The sequence below is a fragment of the Acinonyx jubatus genome, chromosome B4, assembly GCF_027475565.1.
Source record: "Acinonyx jubatus isolate Ajub_Pintada_27869175 chromosome B4, VMU_Ajub_asm_v1.0, whole genome shotgun sequence".
Classification (NCBI taxonomy): domain Eukaryota; kingdom Metazoa; phylum Chordata; class Mammalia; order Carnivora; family Felidae; genus Acinonyx; species Acinonyx jubatus.
The window spans coordinates 80,561,526-80,583,631 of NC_069387.1; the positions used below are offsets into that span (position 1 = coordinate 80,561,526).

Consider the following 22,106-nt stretch of genomic DNA (forward strand, 5'->3'; position numbering starts at 1 on the left):
ATTAGAAAGATAGGTGGTTAGACATACAGGCACCAAAATACAAGTGCAGCTGCCCAGATAAATCTATATAATAAGAGTTACCGGTAAAGAGAAGGGGTGGGGAGAAAAGGAAATAATAATGTATTTCCTATAATACAAAAGGATGGATATTTCTAAGTATGATGAAATGGGATCAATAAGGAAAATCTATACCTTAAGAAATCAGACATTTAAATGTGATGGTAAAATAAAAGAATACCTCAAACTGTTTGCCACACTAAGAACAAATTTGAAAACACTTTTAAAAGAAATACTCAGAAACAACAAAAAAAAAAAAAAAAAAAGAAAGAAAGAAAGAGAGAAAGGCTGACTCAGGATTTTCAAGATGATGGAAGAGTAAGAGGACCCTTGGCTCCTAGACAACTACATAACTATCAAATCATCCTAAATCCCCCAGAAATCCACTTGAAGACTGACAGAACAAACTCCACAACTGAAGGGAAAGAAGAGGCCACGTCAAAGAAGATAGGAAGTCCAGAGACATGGTTTAGGGGAGAAATGGATTGTGGGTGCTGTGGAGGTGAGGGAGCCATGGTCGCGGAGAAGGGTGAGACAGAGAGAGAGAAGCACACAGAGGAAAACAAGAACTTTTCCCCAAAGTCACTGGCTTAGAAAACAAGGGGTTGAATTGCGAGTTCTTGCAACCACCAGGACTCAAACACTGGAGTTTTAAAGGTCTGTGGGCTTGCCTGGGATAGAGCCAGGAAGGCACTACCCTACTCCTGGAGAGAAGGCAGGCAAACAACCTGGGAGCAAACAGCATAGAAATAGTGATCTGACAAATGCCTGGGGCATACAGCCGGCGGGGTGGGGGGGGGGGGGTGGGGGGTAGGGAACATTATTCACTCTTCTTGGAGCATGTCCCTGAGAGGCAGGTTTATGGAGATGCCTCTCTAAGGACAAAGGATTGGCTGGCACCATTTCCCTCCCCCACCCTTTAGCATAAACACAGAGTCACCTGAGGGAAGCAGCTCAGCCTGGACACTGGCTACCTAACTTGCTTACACCAAGCTCCACCGCCTGTCCTCTGGTGGGACTGCCCTTCTCACTCAATCTTGCCTCAGCCCTAGTACAGAGGGCTCTCTCCCAAAAGACCAGCACATATCCCTGCACATGCCATGTTTCGCAACCAGAGAGTTCTGCAGGGCCTCAGTTCTGGTACAGTTGGTGTCAGTTCTCATTACACAAGAAGAGCAGAATAGACCTAGTTAGAACTTACCACATTCAGGCCAGGGACCAAACACTGTCCATAGCAGGCATGGAGAGCCTCTGTAGATAACCAGCCTGAAGGATAGAGCAGCCAAACACAACAGCAGAGTGATGCACCACACACTGGAGATACTCCCTAAAGCACCAGACCCTGAGCACTACATTAACTCTTCTTCATAAAGCTATTACTTTCAGGAGCAGGAGACCTAACTGGCTTTTCTCACATACAAAAGAAGACAAAATTCCAAGATGGAGGAAATTATCCCAGGTCAAAGAACAAGATAAGGCCATGGCCAGAAGGTTGATGGAGAACTTAAAGCAATTATCATAAGGATACTCACCAAGCTTGAGAAAAGAATAGAAGACATCAGTGACATAAAAGAGGTAAAAAAAGAATCAGAGAAGAAGAATGCAATCTATGAGATTGGAAATAGGCTTGATGCAATGAACAACAGACTGGAAGAAGGAGAGGAATGAACTAGTGACCTAGAAGACAAAATAATGGAATACAAGGAAGCTGAATCAAAGACAGAAAGAAGAATTATGCAACACAAGAATAGAATTAGGGAACTCACTGACTCCATCAAACGTAATAACATTAGTATTATAGTCCCAGAAGAAAGGAGAGAAAAGGGGACAGAAAATTTATTTGAAGAAATAACAGCAGAAAACTTCCCTAAACTGGGGGAGGAAGCAGACATCCAGATCCAGGAGGCACAGAGAACTCCCATCAAAATCAACAAAGTAGGCCAACATCAAGAAATACTGTAATTACATTTGCAAAATATAGTGATAAAGAAAAAAATCTTAAAAGCAGCAAGACAAAAGAAGTCATTAACTTATCAGGGAAAATCCATAAGGCTAGCTGGAGATTTCTCAACAGAAACTTGGCAAGCTAGAAGGGAGTGGCATGATATATTCAAAGTGCTGAATGAGAAAAATCTGCAGCCAAGAATATGCAATCAAGCAAGGCTATCATTCAGAATAGAAGGAGAGATAAAGAGTTTCCCAGACAAACAAAAACTAAAGGACTTCATGACCGCTAAACCAGCCCTGCAATAGTAAAGGGTACTTTTTGACTGCAAAGGAGAGACCAAAAGCAACAAAGACAAGAAAGGATCAGAGAAAATCTCCAGAAACAATGGAAAAACAAGTAATAAAATAGCAATAAATACATACTTTGTATTTATTACTTTGAATGTAATGGACTAAATGCTCCAATCAAAAGAGAGTGGGTGTCAGGGCACCTAGGTGGGTAAGTCAGTTGAGCATCCAATTCTTTATTTCAGCTCGGGTCATGATCTCATGGTCTGTGAGACTGAGTCCTGCATCAGGCTCTGGGATGACAGCGTAGAGCCTGCTTGGGACTCTCTCTCTGCCTCTCTCTCTGCCCTTCCCCCCACCTCTCTCAAAATAAATAAATAAATAAATTTTAAATGAATAAATAAAACATGCTACTAAACTATAAATGGATCAACCAGGAAATCAAAGAGGAAATAAAAAGAATACATGGAAACATATGAAAATGAAAACACAATAGTCCAAACCTTTGGGATGCAGCGAAAGTGATCCTAAGAGGGAAGTATATAACAATACAGTCCTACCTCAAGAAGCAAGAAAAATCTCAAATACACAACCTAACCTTACACCTAAAGGAGGCAGAAAATGAACAAATTAAGCCTTAAGCCAGCAGAAAGATGGAAATATTCAAAATTAGAGCAGAAATAAATTATATAGAAACTAAAGAACAATAGAACAGATCAATGAAACCAGGACCTGGTTCTTTGAAAAAAATAATAAAACTGACAAAACTCTAGCCAGACTCATCTAAAACAATAGAGAAAAGACCCAAATAAATAAAATCACAAATGAGACAGGAGAAATCACAACCAACAACACAGAAATACAATTATAAGACAATATTACGAAAAAATATATGTTAACAAATTGAACAACCTGGAAAAAATGGACAAATTCCTAGAGCCATATAAAAAAAGCTGAAAAGGGAAGAAACAGAAAATTTGAACAGACCAATAACCAGGAAAGAAATTGAAACACTAATCAAAAAAAACCTGACAAACAAAAGTCCAAGGCCAGATGGTTTCACTGGTGAATTCTACCAAACATTTAAAGAAAATTTAATACCTATTCTTCTCAAACTATTCCAAAAAATGCAAGAGGAAGGAAAAGTTTCAAAATCATTCTATGAGGCCAGCATTACCCTGATTCCAAAACCTGATAAAGACACCACAAGAAAGGAAAACTACAGGACAATATCTCTGATAAACACAGATGCAAAAAATCCTCAACAAAATACTAGCAAACCTAATGCAACAATACATTAAATATATCATTCAGGGCGCCTGAGGGGCTCGATCACTTGAATGTCTGACTCTTGTTTTCAGTTCAGGTCATGATCTCATGATTTGTGAGATCAAGCCCCACATCTGGCTCTGTGCTGACACAGCAGAGCCTACTTGGGATTCTCTCTCCCCCTCTCTCTATTCCTCTCCCATGCTCACACATGTGTGCACTATTTCTCTTTCTTTCCCTCTCTCTCTCTCTCTCCCTCTCTCAAAATAAATAAATAAACATGAAAATATTTTTAAATAATTTTTTTTAAAAAAAATCATTCACTACAATCAAGTGGGATTTATTCCTGGGTTGCACATGTGGTTCAATACTTGTCAATCAGGGATTCCTGGGTGGCTCAGTCAGTTAAGCATCTGACTTCAGCTCAGGTTATGATCTTACAGCTCATGAGTTCAAGTCCTGCATCAGGCTCTGTGCTGACAGCTCAAAAGCCTGGAGCCTGCTTCGGATTCTGTCTCTCCCTCTCTCTCTGCCCTTCCCCTACTCGCTCTCTGTCTCTTTCTCCTTCAAAAATAAATAAACATTAAAAAAAAATTTTAGGGGCGCCTGAGTGGCTCAGTCGGTTAAGCATCCGACTTCGGCTCAGGTCATGATCTCACAGTCCGTGAGTTCAAGCCCCACGTCGGGCTCTGTGCTGACAGCTCAGAGCCTGGAGCCTGTTTCGGATTCTGTGTCTCCCTCTCTCTCTGCCCCTCCCCCTTCATGCTCTGTCTCTCTCTGTCTCAAAAATAAATAAACATTAAAAAAATTTGTTTTAATTTTTTTTAAAAACATTTGTATGGCACAAAAACAGACACATAGACCAATGGAATCGAATAGAAACCCCAGAACTAGACCCACAAACGTATGGCCAACTCATCTTTGACAAAGCAGGAAAGAACATCCAATGGAAAAAAGACAGTCTCTTTAACAAATGGTGCTGGGAGAACTGGACAGCAACATGCAGAAGACTGAAACTAGACCACTTTCTCACACCATTCACAAAAATAAACTCAAAATGGATAAAGGACCCGAATGTGAGACAGGAAACCATCAAAACCCTAGAGGAGAAAGCAGGAAAAGACCTCTCTGACCTCAGCCGTAGCAATTTCTTACTTGACACATCCCCAAAGGCAAGGGAATTAAAAGCAAAAATGAACTACTGGGTCTTTATGAAGATAAAAAGCTTCTGCACAGCAAAGGAAACAACCAACAAAACTAAAAGGCAACCAATGGAATGGGAAAAGATATTTGCAAATGACATATCGGACAAAGGGCTAGTATCCCTAGCCCTTTAAAATCTATAAAGAGCTCACCAAACTCCACACCCGAAAAACAAATAACCCAGTGAAGAAATGGGCAGAAAACATGAATAGACACTTCTCTAAAGAAGACATCCAGATGGCCAACAGGCACATGAAAAGATGCTCAATGTCGCTCCTCATTAGGGAAATACAAATCAAAACCACACTCAGATATCACCTCACTCCAGTCAGAGTGGCCAAAATGAACAAATCAGGAGACTATAGATGCTGGCGAGGATGTGGAGAAACAGGAACCCTCTTGCACTGTTGGTGGGAATGCAAATTGGTGCAGCCACTCTGGAAAACAGTGTGGAGGTTCCTCAAAAAATTAAAAATAGACCTACCCTATGACCCAGCAATAGCACTGCTAGGAATTTACCCAAGGGATACAGTACTGATGCATAAGGGGCACTTGTACCCCAATGTTTATAGCAGCACTCTCAACAATAGCCAAATTATGGAAAGAGCCTAAATGCCCATCAACTGATGAATGGATAAAGAAATTGTGGTTTATATACACAATGGAGTACTACGTAGCAATGAGAAAGAATGAAATATGGCCCTTTGTAGCAACGTGGATGGAATTGAAGAATGTGATGCTAAGTGAAATAAGCCATACAGAGAAAGACAGATACCATATGTTTTCACTCTTATGTGGATCCTGAGAAACTTAACAGAAACCCATGGGAGACGGGAAGGAAAAAAACAAAAAAAAAAAAGAGGTTAGAGTGGAAGACAGCCAAAGCATAAGAGACTCTTAAAAACTGAGAACATGGGGCGCCTGGGTGGCACAGTCGGTTAAGCGTCCGACTTCAGCCAGGTCACGATCTCGCAGTCCAGGAGTTTGAGCCCCGCGTCAGGCTCTGGGCTGATGGCTCAGAGCCTGGAGCCTGTTTCCGATTCTGTGTCTCCCTCTCTCTCTGCCCCTCCCCTGTTCATGCTCTGTCTCTCTCTGTCCAAAAAATAAATAAACGTTGAAAAAAAATTTTTTTTAAAAAAACTGAGAACAAACTGAGGGTTGATGGGGGGTGGAAGGGAGGGGTGTGTGATGGGTATTGAGGAAGGCACCTTTTGGGATGAGCACTGGGTGTTGAATGGAAACCAATTTGACAATGAACTTCACATATTGAAAAAAAAAAGATAAAATACTTTTCACATGCTAAAAAAATAAAAATAAATTTAAAAAATAACAAAAACATTTGTAAATCTATCAATGTGATACATCACATTAGTATAAGAAAGGTTGAGAACCATATGATCCTCTCAATAGATGCAGAAAAAGCATTTGACAAAGTACAACATCCATTCGTGATTAAAAAAACCCTCAACAAAGTAGGATTTAGAGGAAACATACCTCAACATAATAAAGACCTTATAGGAAAAACACACAGTCAACATCATCCTAAATGTGGAAAAACTGAGAGCTTTTCTCCTAAGGTCAGGAACAAGACAAGAATGTCCACTCTCAACACTTGTATCCAACATAGTACTGGAAGCCACAGCCATAGCAATAAGACAACAAAAACTAATAAAGGTATCCAAATCAGCAAACAAGAAGTATTGACAGATAACATGATACTATCTATAGAAAACCCTAAAGAATCCACCAAAAAACTGCTGGAACTCATAAATGAATTGGGCAAAGTCATAAGATACAAAATCAACATACAGAAATCTGTTGCACTTTTATACACCAATAATAAAGTGGCAGAACAAGAAATCAAGGTATCAATCCCACTTACAATTGCAACAAAAATAACATACCTAGCAATAAACCTAATGAAAGAGGTTAAAGACCTGTACTCTGAAAACTATAAAACATGGATGAAAGATTGAAGATGACACAAAGAAATGGAAAGACATTCCATGCTCATGGATTAGAAGAACAAATATTGTTAAAATGTCTATACTACCCAAAGCAATCTATACATTTAATGTAATCCCTATAAAAATACCAGAAGTATTTTTCTCAGAGGTAGAACAAACAATCCTAAAATTTGTATGGAACCACAAAAGACCCCAAAGAGCCAAACCACACTTAGAAAAACAGAGATGGAGGCATAACAATTCTGGACTTCAAGTTATATTACAAACCTATCATAATTGGGGTACCTGGATGGCTCAGTCAGTTAAGTGTCTGACTCTTGATTTCAGCTCAGGTCATGATCTCACAGTTCATGGGTTTGGGCCCCACATTGGGCTCTGTGCTGACAGTGTGGAGCCTGCTTGGGATTCTCTGTCTCCTGATCTCTCTCTCTGACCCTCCCACACCCGCATGCACAATCTTTCTCAAAAATAAATAAACTTTAAAAATAAAAAGAATGAAACAAAGCTGTCATAATCAAAACAGTATGGCACTGGCACAAAATAGGAACAATAGGCCAATACAACAGAATAGAAAACCCAGAAATAAACCCACAACTCTATGGTCAATTAATCTTTGACAAAGCAGGAAAGAATATCCAATGGGGGAAAATGTCTCTTCAACAAATGGTATTGGGAAAACTGGACAGCAACGGGCAAAAAAATTAAAATGGACCACTTTCTTACACCATACACAAAAATAATTTCAAAATGGATTAAAGACCTAAATGTGAAACATGAAACCATAAAAATTCTAGAAGAAAACACAGCAGTAATTTCTTTGACATAGGCCATAACAACTTCTTTCTAGAAATGTGTGTAATTTTTTTAGCAATTGTACTTCAATAAGGCTTTTTTAAGCTTCAAATTAAATGAAAAGTTTAAATTTCATGGAAGGATTAAATAATTTTAAAATGAAATAAACATAATCCATCAATACAATTTACTATATCAACAAAAAAATGTTTCAAATATATGATTATCTCAGTATATGCAGAAAATGCATAGTTAAAATTCAACATACATTCATGATTTTTTTAACTCCTAGAAAATTAGAAAGAGAAGTAAATTTTTCAACTTAATATAAGGCCTCCATGAAAAAACAACAACTAACATTAATCTTAATGGGAAAAACTGAATGTCTTTCACCTAAGATTGGGAACAAGGCAATGTCCACTGTCACTACTCATATTCAACACTGTTATAGAAGTCCACTTATAAAAGTGGAATAAGACATGAAAAAATATTGGAAAGAAAGAAATAAAACTGTCTTATTTGTAGACTGCATGATCATCAACACAAAATTCCAAAGATTCTACAAAGGCTACTGGAACTAATAAGTGAATTTAGCAAGATCACAAAGTGCAAGTAAACATATAAAAATCAACTATATGTCTATATATTAACAATGAGCAATTACTGGAGTTTACAAGAAAGAGTACCAGAGACAAGACAGCTGTGTAAGTTCTCTGGAGATCTGCATACAGTCCCCTTGAGTCATCACTGAGTACTAATCAGCAAATGTGTATAATGAAAGTACCCAAGGTTTGATCTAGGCTTCTCTGGCTTCTTTCTGTATGAACCAAGAAGACATCTAGCTAACCCCCAAAACAAAGATCCCTGAAGCCATCTCCCTAAGGCAAAGACAACAGGTCTTTTTTGTAGCTACAGAGACTTATTAATGAATTCCCATGCCTTCCTTGAGGGCACTTCCGTTAGTTCCCTAGAAGCTAGACACAGCTTCAGGGTGAGCAGGCAAAAAGGAAACTGGAATTTCAGATGGAATCATGAAGGGTATAGAAAAGGTGAACAGAAACCTGTTCACAATATTCTAGAATATGAGAAATATAGGGAAGCTTCTCAAAGCTTGAAAACAACGAAATTAAGACAAATCACAAGACATCTAATATATAGACACATATTCATGATCTTAACAGCTAGAAATTGTTGGTAAAAACTGAAAAACTAAACCCAAAATCTATAAAGAACTCACCAAACTCAACACCCAAAACACAAGAAATGGGCAGAGGACATGAATAGACACTTTTCCAAAGAAGACATCCAGATGGCCAACAGACAAATGAAAAGCTGCTCAACATGACTCATCATCAGGGAAATACAAATCAAAACCACACTGAGATACCACTTTACACCAGTCAGAGTGGCTAAAATTAACAATTCAGGAAACAACAGATGCTGGTGAGGATGTGGAGAAACAGGAACCCTCCTGCACTATTGGTGAAAATGCAAATTGGTGCAGCCACTCTGGAAAACAGTATGAAGGTTTCTCAAAAAATTAAAAATAAAATTATCCTACAACTGAGCAACTGCACTTCTAGGAATTTATTCAAAGGACACAGGAGTGCTGATTCATAGGAGCACTTGTACCCCAATGTTTACAGCAGCACTTTCAACAACAGCCAAATTATGGAAAGAGACCAAATGTCCATCAACTGATGAATGGATAAAGAAGATGTGGTTTTACATACAATGGAATACTACTTGGCAATGAGAAAGAATGAAATCCTGCCATTTGCAACAACGTGGATGGCACTGGAGTGTATTATGCTAAGTGAAATAACACAGAAAGACAGATATCATATGTTTTCACTCATAGGTGGAACTTGAGAAACTTAACAGAAGACCATGGGAGAAGGGAAGGAGAAAAAATAGTTTCAAATAGAGAGGGAGGCAAACCATAAAAGACTCTTAAATACAGAGAACAGACTGAAGGTTGATGGGGGGTGGGAGGCAAGGGAAGGGGGAAATGGGTGATGGGCATGGAGGAAGGCACTTGTTGGGATGAGCACTGGGTATTGTATGTAAGCAATGAATCATGGGCATCTACCCTCAAAACCATATATATACATTGTATGTTAGCTAACTTGACAAGAACTTATATTTAAAAATAATAATAAAATAAATCCTCACAAATAAAAATGCAGTAAAAAAAAAACTGAAAAACTAAGATTTCAGGAGAGGGAAAAGAATTGTACAAGGTCTCAGTGTTAATAACAGAACTAGACTAGATTCAAAGTCTTCTGATGTCTGATACAGAGGCATACCATGTCCACATCATGAAAAAGTACCCTTATTTAATGCCATGTCTGAGCATAATATTTGAGCAATACAATTTAAAATAAAATGAATATTGTGATCAGGCTGGACATATATGGCTATGCTTCAGGGCTAGCCAAAATTATAAGGATGACAAAGTTGTCTGATACCTTTTGACCTACTTACCAGTTCTCAAAAAAATTTATGAACAGAGAAAACAGACTCTTAACTATAGAGAACAGAGGGTTATCGGTGGGGGGGGGGGGGAATGGTGAAACAGCCGATGGGAATTAAAAGTACACTTATAATGATAAGCATGGAAAACTGTACAGGACTGTTGAATCACTATATTGAACACCTGAAATGAATATAACACTGTATGTTAACTATACTGGAATTAAAATTTTAAGCTAAATTAAAAAAAAACTACTAACAGTTATTACCAACTACATTACCAACAACTGATAGGGACACATATTCATTAGGAAGCAAGCTCTTAGGTAAGTATTTTGTCATCTTCTCGGGGGATTTTTGACAAATTGTCCTGCTTACAATTTGTGGCCAGAACAACTATATCCTGAGTAAATTAGTGAATTCTGATTACAAATTCCCCTGAGTACCACTTGGTTTTTTCCCAGCACTGATCCCCTGAGTCTGCAATAGAAGAGTCTATAAAGCAAATGTCTCTTTTCATTGAATGGAACCTGTTCAGAGCCTCTCACATGACCTAAAACTTCAGAACCTTAGATTCCAGAAGGAACCATGGACCATAGCACAAGGGGGAAGCTTCCAGCCCCACCTCAGACTTTCCCTGACCCTTCTGCTGCATGATTTGGATGTTGACTAAGTAACAGAATTTTGTCTTTGGATAGCTATTTTTTAGGATTGTTGCTGCCGTAAGGGAAGAAAAGGCTAGATACAAAAGAAGAATGGGTCAAGAAAAGATTTCTATGGAAATGTAATCCTGTGACTATTTGTACAGAGTTGCCTCCACATTTCGCTGCAAGTCTGAGCTCTTTTCATGAAACCACAGAGGACTTGCCAGACTGTACACTCCCTGCTCCCTCTTTGGGGGATCCTCAGAGGCCTGACAAGCTTGTGTTGTCCCTGGGCTGGTGAGTTCCTGAGGCCCCTTCTCAGATAACCAGTCACTGTGCAGAAAAGGAGGGAGCCACAGAGCATAGTTTCCCTTGTCAGAGCCCCGAAATGACCCAAGACCAAGGTTTCTGAATTACTAGGCAAATTGGCTACTGCTCCTGTGAGCTTTCTTGTGCTCATTCTCAGAAAACAACAGGTTAAGAAATTTAAAAATAAAAAAAAATTAAAAAAATAAAGCTAGAGGATAGTCCTCTCCAGAAAGAAAATGAGCCTCTTTGCAAACACTGGCTGCCTGTGGGAGAGGAGAGAGGCAACAGGTCCCTAGGCAAAAATTTTCTAAACTTTTCTAATCATATATCCCATCAGTGAAAACTTTTAAATGAAGTTGAGGAAGTATCACCAATATATGTGTATGTTAATTAATTTTTAAATTATTTACATATACAGATACATAAGTGTATAGTTTATGTTTTAAAACATAGACAGAACTTTTTTTTTTCATGAAGTATAGTTGCCTGGCAATGTTATATTAGTCTCGAGTAAGACCTGAAACCATAAAACTCCTAAAAGAAAACATAGGTGGTAACCTCTTAGACATTGGTCTTACAACGTTTTTCTGGAGAAACAGACTTCTAATGAGCTAAAAATAAATTCCATAGTTTAGCAACTTTAAGATATACATTTCAACATCTCTAAAACTAGAAAGCATCTCATGATCAATGGCATTTTAGCATGGGGTCATTGTCTAGTTGGGGTAGCATCTTTCCTTCTTAATGGCACATAAAATAATAGTGTGTCTCACACTAAATTGCACCTTAGATTTTATGAAATGGTGTAACTAGAAGGCTCTCATATCTACTGCGGTGAATCATCTGGCACACCCCACAATGTAGGTATCCCCCATATTTAAAGAGCAGTGAAAGGGACCAAGGGTGGAGGGAGGTCTTGGGTCATTGGTCTCCAATTAAAAGGAGAGAAAATCCCTCATAAGAATTCCATAGATTTCTCCAAAGAAAAACCTCCTTTCTACTCAATAAAACAACACACCTAAGAGCCTCAGAGAATCTGATCAAGGCAAGGAAACATTCAAGAAGCTTCCACTTATTTTTTAGGTTCTCACCATGGCCCTAGGCCAATAGTTAATATCTGTGAAGTTTATCTTTCTTATCAAAAACTGGGTGCAATAAGCCTCACAGTATTTCATGTCTTGCCAGAACTGCCCTAGAAACCTTTATAGGTAACTATCATACCCCAGGGATCAGTATGAGAAAGGGGTCTGAGCACCTGATAGACATTTTTTCAAAGAAGACATACATATGCCAAACAAATACATGAAAAGATGCCAACATCACTAATCATCAAGTAAATGTAAATCAAAACCACAATGATATGTCATCTCACACCTGTCAGGATGTCTACTATCAAAAAGACAAGAGGTAACAAGTACTGGTGAGAATGTGGAGAAAAGAGAACCATTGTGCACTGTTGACAGAAATGTAAATTTGCACAGCCACTATGGAAAACAGTGTAGAGGTTCCTCAAGAAATTAAAAATAGAACTACCATATGATCCAGCAATCCCACTTCTGGGTATATATCCAAGGGAAACAAAATCATTATCTCAAAGAGATCCCTGCACTCCCATGTTCATTACAACATTATTCACAGTATTCAAGGTATGGAAACAACCTAGTTGGCCATCAATGGATGAATGGATAAAGAAAATGTAATATATATAATGGACTATTATTTGGCCTCAAAAAAGAAGGCAGTCCTGCCACTTGCAATGACATAGATGAACTTGGAGGCCATTATACTACGTGAAATGAGCCAGACAAAGACAAATACTGTATGGTATCTTTTATATGTAGGATCTAAATAAAAAGTCAAACTCAAGGAAACAGAGTAGAATGGTGGTTACCATGGGCTGGGTGGGGGTAAATAGGGAGAGGTTGGTAGAAGTGTACAAGCTTTCAGTTATAAGATGAATAAGGTCTGAAGACCTAATGTATGACATAGTGACTGTCCGTGTCCCTTCTGCTAGCAGCTCTTGGTCTTTTGGCCATCCTGGCGGTTCCTGGAGGGGCCGGCTGCCTCGCTCCTAGCCTTGCGAACCCGGCCCAGGCCGCGGGGGGGAGGCATCCTCTGGTACAGGAGGCTTCCGGAACCGGGCTGCACTTGCCAAAGCGCCGGCTCTGGCCCAGCTCCCTGCGTGGGAACTGGAAGGGGCCTCGGGGAGCAGACGAGCCCAGGCGCCGTAGGCTTAGCAGACGTAGCCGTGTACTTCTCGCTGTAGGAGTGGGGGTGTCTGCGGCCTGCTCAGAGGGCCTGTAGCTGGACGTGGTGCCGGACACCTACAGTCATCTGGGCGCACTCGGTGAAGTCCCGCCTACTCGGCTGGGCCACCTCCCTGCCCACCCCGCCCACACTCGGGCTGGCACCCGCAGTGAGAGGCCCCAGGTCAGGAAGTCGGGACAGCAGGGGGCGGCCTCCGCATGGCGTTTGCGTTCTCCCAGGGTTCCGAGGCACTAAGCCAGCCCTCATCTGGATGGAGGAAGGGGCCGACCTGTGGGGCCCTGATGCCCGGGGTCCGGAGGTGGAAGAGTGTCTGACAGAAACAGACTCAGATTCCAGAAAAGGACGGGAAAGGACAAAGAGAAAGGACTGAGGCACCGGAGAAGATCCTTTCTGTGGAAGCTCAGCCTCCTGGGCTGAAGGCTCTGAAACACCCTTGTGCTGGGCTCCCTTAGAGCTTGGAGCGACCATCCAAGGCAACCCGCCGAGCTCACCCCCCACTCTGTGCCCACCCCGTCCCCAGAGCAGGCCAGCGTCACGGTTGCTACATGAGCGGAAGGAGTTTTGCCTGGCGCTCGGCCCTGGTGGCGCACCTGTGCACCCACACGGGCGTGAAGCCTTTCTGTAGCCCTGACTGTGGCAAGGGTTTTGGCCCTTTCTCCTCTCCGAGCAAGCACCCGGCCAGCTATGGCGAGAGCCGTCCTGCCGCTGCCTGGACCGTGGCCGGGCTTCCCCCAGCGCTCAGCCCTCACCACTCACCTACGGGTCCATGCTGACCAGAAGCCCTGCCGCCGTGATGACTGTGGCCGCTGCTTTAGCCGGAGCTCTGCCAGCTCCAAGCACCAGCGGGTCCACGGCAGCGAGACTCCCTTCCAGTGCGAGGACTGTGGCCGCGCCACTGCCCATGCGTCAGACCTTCGGCGTCACGTGCGCACGCACACCGGAGACAAGCCCTACCCATGCCCAGACTGCGGGCGCTGCTTCTTCAGAGCTCAGAAATGGCGGCGCATCGGTGGACCCACAGCGGACCACCCCTACCTCTGTCCTCAACGTGGCAGGCGCTTTGGCCAGAAGTCAGCAGTGGCCAAGCACCAGTGGGTCCATAGGCCTGGTGCCGGGAGACACAGAGGCCAGGGTGCCAGTGGGTTGCCTGTGCCCCTGGCCCCTGGCCACGGGGACCTGGACCCACCTGTGGGCTTCCAACACTACCCAGAAATATACCAGGAGTGTGGGTGATGGTCTCAAAGGTTGCAAGCCCAAGGGTGGAGATCTAGACGTTGCCTGAGGCCCAGGCTGGGCTCAGGGGCCTGAACCTCTGTGGCGGCTCCAGGGAAGTCACAGAACTCTGGACAAGAGGTGGACCTGGGGGATGAGGACCATCTTACCGTACGCCTTCACACGCTGGATCTGCTGACGCCTTGCTCCCAACTGTCCCAGACTCTAGAATCCCCCTTTGCCGAATTAAGACGTGAGGTAAGCACCTTCACAAGACAACCCCTGTGGGGACGGAAAAGCTGTTTCTCAGCTTAGACAAGAGGACTGAAGTAGAAAAGAGCTTTGTTTTATCCATTGTCCTTTTAGTGCAGAAATTGAAAACTGGTGGCCATGTACTGAATCTGGCTTGCAGCAACCTTTTAAACATGATTTGGGGCCCAACCAGCATTTTAAAATGTTACAAATTACTGGTTAAGATTTAAAAAGATATTTCTTTCACACATAGGTTTCTGGCCTCTTCAAAGGTTTGGCAACTTGATCTGAGCTGAGGGACAGCTGTTCGCCATGCCCACCACTCCATATCCGCTCCTGTCCAATGTCAGCTGGCACTTGTCATTGTCCATGTCTCTGGTAAAGCAGGCGCTCTCCATCTGGCATTTTCCCCTCATTTACGTGACCTGTTTGGCTCCTATATTCATTTGGGTTTGCACTCTGGTGTACAACATTCATGTTTTCCTGAATCAGGGATTCAGGGAGACAGCATATATGTGAAAGGGTGGCAGGAGAGAAGTAAAAGCAGACTTTATTTAAAAAAAAAAAAAAAAGACCATAGACTATAGTGGATAATACTGTATTGTGTAATTGAAATTTCTTAAGGAAATAGAACTTAAATGTTCTCAACAAAAACAAAAAAAAATGCTTAATATGTGAGGTGATGGATGTGCTAATTAACTGTGGGGTCCTTTCACGATGTATACATATATCAAATCATCATAATGTATACTTTAAATATCTTACAATTTTATTTATAAATTATACCTCGATATATCTGGGGGTGGGGGGAGGGAAGGGAGTCTGAGTAAAAATAAGACACCCCCTCTCTTCCAGTAATTTACAATCCAGATGCAAATGTCAGACAACTTTTAATAAGGGTTCAATGTAAGCAAACAGCAAGGTAAGTGAAAAATGCTTCTTATTCCAAAATATATGCTACATATGCAAGCAATGCTTTAAGAAGTAGAAAATTTTGTTGTGAAACCGAGAGTTGATGGAAGGTAGTGGGTGGGAGATGGGCTAAATGGGTGATGGGTATTAAGGAGAGCACTTGTCAGGGCACCTGGGTGGCTAAGTCAGTTACGCATCTAACTTCAGCTCAAGTCATGATCTCACAGTTTGTGGGTTCAAGCCCTGCATCAGGCTCTGTGCTGACAGCTCAGAGCCTGGAGCCTGCTTAGGATTCTGTGTCTCCCTCTGTCTCTGCCCCTCCCCGACTTGTTCTCTGTCTCTCTCTGTCTCTCAAAAATAAATAAACATTTAAAAATTAAAAAAAAAAAAAAGGAGGGCACTTGTGTTGAGCACTGGGTGTTATATGCAAGTGATGATTCACTAAACTCTACCCCTGAAAACAATAATACACTGTATATTAACTAACTAGAACTTAAATAAAAAATTTGAAGGAAAAAAATTTTTTGTTGTGAATACAGATCTGAGAAGACCAGTGCATCTACTGATAAGGGAAAGGTAAGTGCTGAGCAGATGAACAAAAAGCAGTCCCTAAGCTCAAGATGTTTGTGGCCTGGCAGGGAAGACAGGTTCTATCCTACATCACTGATTCTACAGAAATATAACAGAAGCACAAATTATGTGTTACCAGAGCTGGGAGAAAGCAGAAGAATCAGCAGGCCTACAGGCCCTCATGTAAGAGGTCACACTTAGACTGGATCTTGAAGGATGAATAGGTGTTTGCCAGTTCTAAAGAGAACTGGGGGAAGAGCAGAGAATTCTTTGTAGCCTTTTTCAGAGCAAATAAAAGAAATAAAAGAGGAAAGAAATAAGGAAAGGAGAGGGAAAAGTCACTGACATTCAATAATACCTCAAAGATTCTGAAAGATCTAGGCTGATTTCTGACTAGGGATGAGTCTCCAGAAGCTTCTGCTCTGCTTCCCTGAATCTATAGGGAGACAGTGGACAGGTAAAAGAATGATGCCCTTTAGGAGAAATTTTCATCTTCTTCATCCTAATTTCTGATGCTCCTATCTGCCCAGGTTGCACATTTCTGGAAAGGGCTGAGGCCCACAATGGCCAATCAGACCATAGTGACTGAGTTCTTCCTCCAAGGCCTGACAGACACCAAAGAGCTTCAGGTGGCAGTTTTCCTGCTCCTGCTGCTTGCCTACCTTGTGACTGTCTCTGGAAACCTGGTTGTCATCAGCCTGACCTTGCTGGACACACGCCTGCAAACCCCTATGTACTTCTTCCTCCGGAATCTGTCCTGCCTAGAAATTTGGTTCCAAACCGTCATCGTGCCCAAGATGTTGCTCAACATTGCCACAGGGACCAAGACCATCAGTTTTGCTGGCTGCATTACTCAGGACTTTTTCCACATCTTCCTGGGGGCTACAGAGTTCCTCCTCCTCACAGCCATGGCCTATGACCGGTATATTGCCATCTGCCAGCCCCTCCACTACCCCATCCTCATGAGCAACAGAGTCTGCACACAGCTTATCCTCACCTGCTGGCTGGCAGGATTCTTCTTCATCATAGTGCCTGTCATCCTGACCAGTCAGCTTCCATTCTGTGACACCCACATCAACCACTTCTTCTGCGACTATACGCCTCTAATGGAGGTGGTGTGCAGTGGGCCACAGGTGTTAGAAATGGTGGATTTTACCCTGGCCGTGGTGGCACTGGTCAGCACTCTAGTGCTGATCACCATATCCTATGTCCAGATCATCCGGACAATTGTCAGGATCCCGTCGGTCCAAGAGAGAAAGAAAGCTTTCTCCACCTGTTCCTCCCATATCATTGTGGTCACCCTGTGCTATGGCAGCTGCTTCTTCATGTATGTGAAGCCCTCTCCTGGCAAGGGGGTTGATTTCAACAAAGGAGTGTCCCTAATCAATACAATTATTGACCCCCTCTTGAATCCCTTTATCTACACTCTCAGGAACCAACAAGTTAAACAAGTAGTGAAAGACCTGATCAGGAAAATGTCATGGCTCCAAAATAAATGACAGCCCTACAAGTCACCTTCCAGGGAAATAGGACTCTCCTCCCCAGAGTCCAAGAATTCTACAAAAAAGTATTTTCAAGGTTAAGCTTTCATGAATACTTTCTTCAAAATCCTCAAAGCTTTTCCAGCTTCCATCCATTCCCTGGTCCCAAAGCCACACCCGTATTTTAGGTATTTGTTATGTCAGCACCCCACTTCCAGGTACCAAAATATGTATTAATTACCTATTGCCTCTTCATGACTTACACACAAAACCTAGTGGCGTAAAACAACAAACATTTGTCATCTCATAGCTTCAGTGGGCCAGAACCTGGGTGATTAGATCAGTAACTCCTGCTTAAGGTGACTCAAGAGATTGTAGTCAGGCTGTCAACCAGGGCTGTGGCCTCATCGAAAGTCATGATTGAGGGCGCATGTGCATCCAAGTTCACTCACTTGGTTGTCAGTAGAAATATCCCTGTGGGACCAAAACCAATGCTCCCTATAGACCAGGCAGGGAGGTGAAGAAAAAAGAAAGAAAAGTAAGACTGGGTCAAGAGTCTGAACAGGGACCACTCAAAAACATAGTAGTTTCAGGGCTATGCAGTCCTGGGTGACTCAGTCAGTTAAGCATCCAACTTCGGCTCAGGTCATGATCTCACGGTTCATGGGTTTGAGCCTCACATCGGGCTCTGTTCTTACAGCTCAGAGCCTGGAGCCTGTTTCAGATTCTGTGTCTCCCTCTGTCTCTCTGCCTCCCCTGCTTGTCTTCTGTCTCTCTCTCTCTCAAAAATAAATAAACATTAAAAAAATTATCTAAGTAAAAACACAGTAGTGTCCCCCAATGACAAATCTAAATGTCCCTCTGTATGAAGAGGCAGCTCTGAAACTCCAGGAAGACAGGGTATTAACCAGACATCAAGGGAAAATTTGAGTTGCACACACAGTCACAGACTTCAGACTCCAGCTACACCATCATATGCACCACTGCTAGACTTCCAGAGCTTAGGCCTCACTCACCCTCCTGACCTTTCCCCACATCCCTTATGCCAAGTTCACCACATTCACCCCACTGTCAGCCTCCTCTTTCTCTGCTCCCAAGATAGCTTTATCCTAAAGGAACAGGAAGCCCCCAGACCTGGCCTGTTCTGGCTTCATGCCTCCCCCTTCAATCCTGGCCTTCACGGCTGCTCAGGAATCTCTTTCCTCGCCTCTGAAATCCCTGACAAAAGTCCTTGGGGGACAATATTTCTGTCTTCAATCATGATCCCTTCCCTTTCCCACTCTTTCTCTCCTTGGTCAGCTCATTACATAATTTTCAGAAAAGCATGAAGCTGTGCAGCCTAAGCCCAGAAAAATTCACTCCCTTCACCTCAGTGTATCTCTGGCTCTGCATCTGCTTTCTCATCCTTGCCTCCTCTTTCAAAGGAGAGGGGTCTCTGGATCTCTGTTACCTCAAAAGATGCAACATGGTGCCAGGGGTATTAAAAACAACATAAGAGCGCCTGGGTGGCTCAGCTGGTTAAGCATCCAACTCTTTATTTGGGCTCAGGTAATGATCTCATGGTTCATGAGATCGAGCCCCACATTGGGCTCTGTGCTGACAACATGGAGCTGTTTGGGATTCTCTCTCTCCCTCTCTCTCTGCCCCTCCCCTGTTCACCCTCTCTCTACCTCTCTCTCAAAACAAATAAACATTCTTTTCAAAAAAGAACACAAATTCTCAAGCTAAGCAGGCCTTTATTTAGACCCTACTTCTCCTGGTTTCTAGTTTATGTGGCCTTGAGCCTGGGTTCCCTCTTCTAAAAAATAGTCTGCAATAGAAAATATTTGATGCTTCTAGCCCTTTTCTTTCCCTCCCCAGCCCCTCAAAGCTGGTCCTTCACCAGCTTTTGCTCACTTGCCTCCACCATGCTGCTTCTTTTGAGGTAATAGGTATGCAGAAATACCCACTCCTCTGAGAGGGGTTGGTTCCCCAAACTAGCTCCAAATCATTCCCATTTGTATTCATAGTACCACCATCCTTTCACTTTTGAGGCTAGACATCTCTTTTTTTTAATATTTATTTATTTTAGGGAGAGCACAAGACAGGGAGGGCAGAGAGAGGAAGACAGATGATCCAAAGTGGGCTCTGCACTGACAGGCTTACAGCAGAGAGCCCGATGTGGGGCTCAGACTCAAAAACAGTGAGATCACGACCTGAGCCGAACTCGGATGCTCAGCTGACTGAGTCACCCAGGTGCCCTGGGCTAGACATCTTGAAGCCATCACTAACCCTTCCCTGCAATCTGTCGCCTACGCCTGCTGTCTCCTCCCTCAAAATGGTACTCAGATACACTCTACTCCTGTATTTCAACACTGCACATAGGCCACATGTCAAATACGACCATCAGAGACTGCTAGAGATAGTCTCACAGTCTTTGCTTTCCTACAGCCACTTTCTTTGGTAAGACCCCCCCACATTGACTCTGGGTTTGGCCATGTGGCTTGCTTCAGACATTGTGACACTAGCAATCATTATGCAAGCAGAACTTCCAAAAGCCTTTGAAACCCTCTGACTCCCATGTGAGTAAGCCTGGGCTGTCCTACTAGATGATAAAAGACCCAAGACCTCTTTGCCACCATCACTTTTGCTGATACTAATCACATACACACAGACACACACACACACACACACACACACACACACACACACAGTGCACAGGTGGCCAGGTGGCCAGCAGCCATCTGGGGATGCATGAATGAGCCCATCAAAGATCAACAGAAGAACCACCCAAATGAGCCCAGCCCAAGCAGCCAACCCACAGAATCATGAACTAAATAAATGTGGTTGTTTTAAGTCACTAAGAGTTCAAATGGTTTATTACTCAACAAAAATTAACCAGTACACAAACCAAAAGTAAACATACATGGTAAACGTATGTTGTGTGCCGGTTAAGGATCCAAGATTAAGAAGTGAGTTGAAGTTGGCTTGGTCAGGTCAGGAAAGAGAACTTCATCTCTTCTCATCCATGGCTATAGGCCAGAGAAAGTTACCCAGAAATAGACCCTAAACAGAAGACATACTGAGGCAAAATTATTTACTTTTCTTCTGGGACATTCCATGTCCTCATCACAGGTAATCTGGCCCCTAAAGTAAGACTTGGATGGGAATGTTGGCCCAGTAGACTTTGAAAATCTTATCCCAAGGAATCTGATTTGAACATTATCTGTGTGAAATGAGATTTTAAAGTTTCCCAGAAAGGGTGCCTGTGTGGCTCAGTCAGTTAAGCTTCTGACTTCAGCTCAGGTCATGATCTCAGTTTGTGAGTTCCAGCCCCACGTCAAGCTCTGTGCTGACAGCTCCTAGCCTGGAGCCTGCTTCAGATTCTATATCTCCCTCTCTCTCTGTCCCTCTCCCACTGGTACTCTGTGTGTATCTCTTTCAAAAATAAATAAACATTTTTTTAAAAATTTTTAATGAAGTTTCACAGAAAGCTCAGAAACCACGTGGAGCCTCAAGTCCCCACACTCTTGTCAGGAGCATTTCTGGGACACCCTTTTCCAGGGACTCTGTCCCCAGAGAATAAAAATTCTCACATGAAGGCCATGGTCTGCAAGAGAGACCTGGAGCTACCCAGGCCGAGTGTGTGGGTAGCTGTGGAAAACAGACAGGAGAAAGATGTGCTGATTCACTCATTTCTCAGCCTGTATCAGTCTTAACTGAATGTAGCCCTTCCCCTTGTCCACACCTAGTAAAGACACAATTTATGAGCCAAGTCCAAAGCAGACAAATGCTTTGTGTGCTCACAATGTGCTCTCATCTTAAGCACCAGCATACTGTACTAGGACTTCATAAATTCATCCCACCTTCTGCTTCAAAGTTATTAGGATAATTCCTTTGTGAGGCCCCCCACCAGAACTGTGGAATGAGGAGAGAGATTGAAGACCCAGGTCGCCACTTAGAACGTATACAAGCCCATGAAACCAGATTCTCAAGGCGTGGAACCAATATTCCAGAGACAATCAGGGAAATGGCTCCCTCTAGTGGGATTTTCTATTTTTACAATGTCACATACACACCACAGTTTAAAAAGCTCAAAAGATTTAAATTCTCAAACAATGGAATCACTGTCCCAGGAATGATCTAAACAAACACCTCTCTCTAGTTAGGATTTTTGTTTTTTTGTGTTTTGTTTTGTTTTGTTTGTTTTAGAAAATGTCAACTACAGTGGCTGGCACAAAATTGACCAACTCTAATGAATGTAACTTAGTCAAACTCTCATTTATGGCTTAATTTTTCTCCCTGCTATGTTCCATATGGGTGTAATCAGGTTAAGTAAGGCATTATGGACTACTCTTTATTGTTCTTAATGTCTGCTCCTTCTAATCACTGTTGATTTGGAAGGCAGTCTCACTAGGATGCAGATACTTTCATGTGTAATTTTATTAAAAATTAATTTAATAAAAATTAATTCAAACCTG

The 22,106-nt window shown here is 42.4% G+C and overlaps 1 protein-coding gene and 1 pseudogene across 1 annotated transcript; both read left to right on the forward strand.

The window, feature by feature from the left end:
• The first annotated feature begins 570 nt into the window (after positions 1-570).
• Positions 571-14,622, forward strand: LOC106986867 (zinc finger protein 764-like; annotated as a pseudogene).
• A 2,106-nt stretch (positions 14,623-16,728) lies between these two features.
• Positions 16,729-17,664, forward strand: LOC106986865 (olfactory receptor 2AP1-like). Its single transcript, XM_015085071.2, has one exon. It carries the CDS (start codon positions 16,729-16,731, stop codon positions 17,662-17,664), a length of 936 nt encoding a protein of 311 aa, XP_014940557.2.
• Positions 17,665-22,106: the final 4,442 nt, after the last annotated feature.

Excerpts from the sequence above, each read along its gene's own strand:
- LOC106986865 (XM_015085071.2), top strand. The coding sequence starts at position 16,729 with ATGGCCAATCAGACCATAGTGACTGAGTTCTTCCTCCAAGGCCTGACA.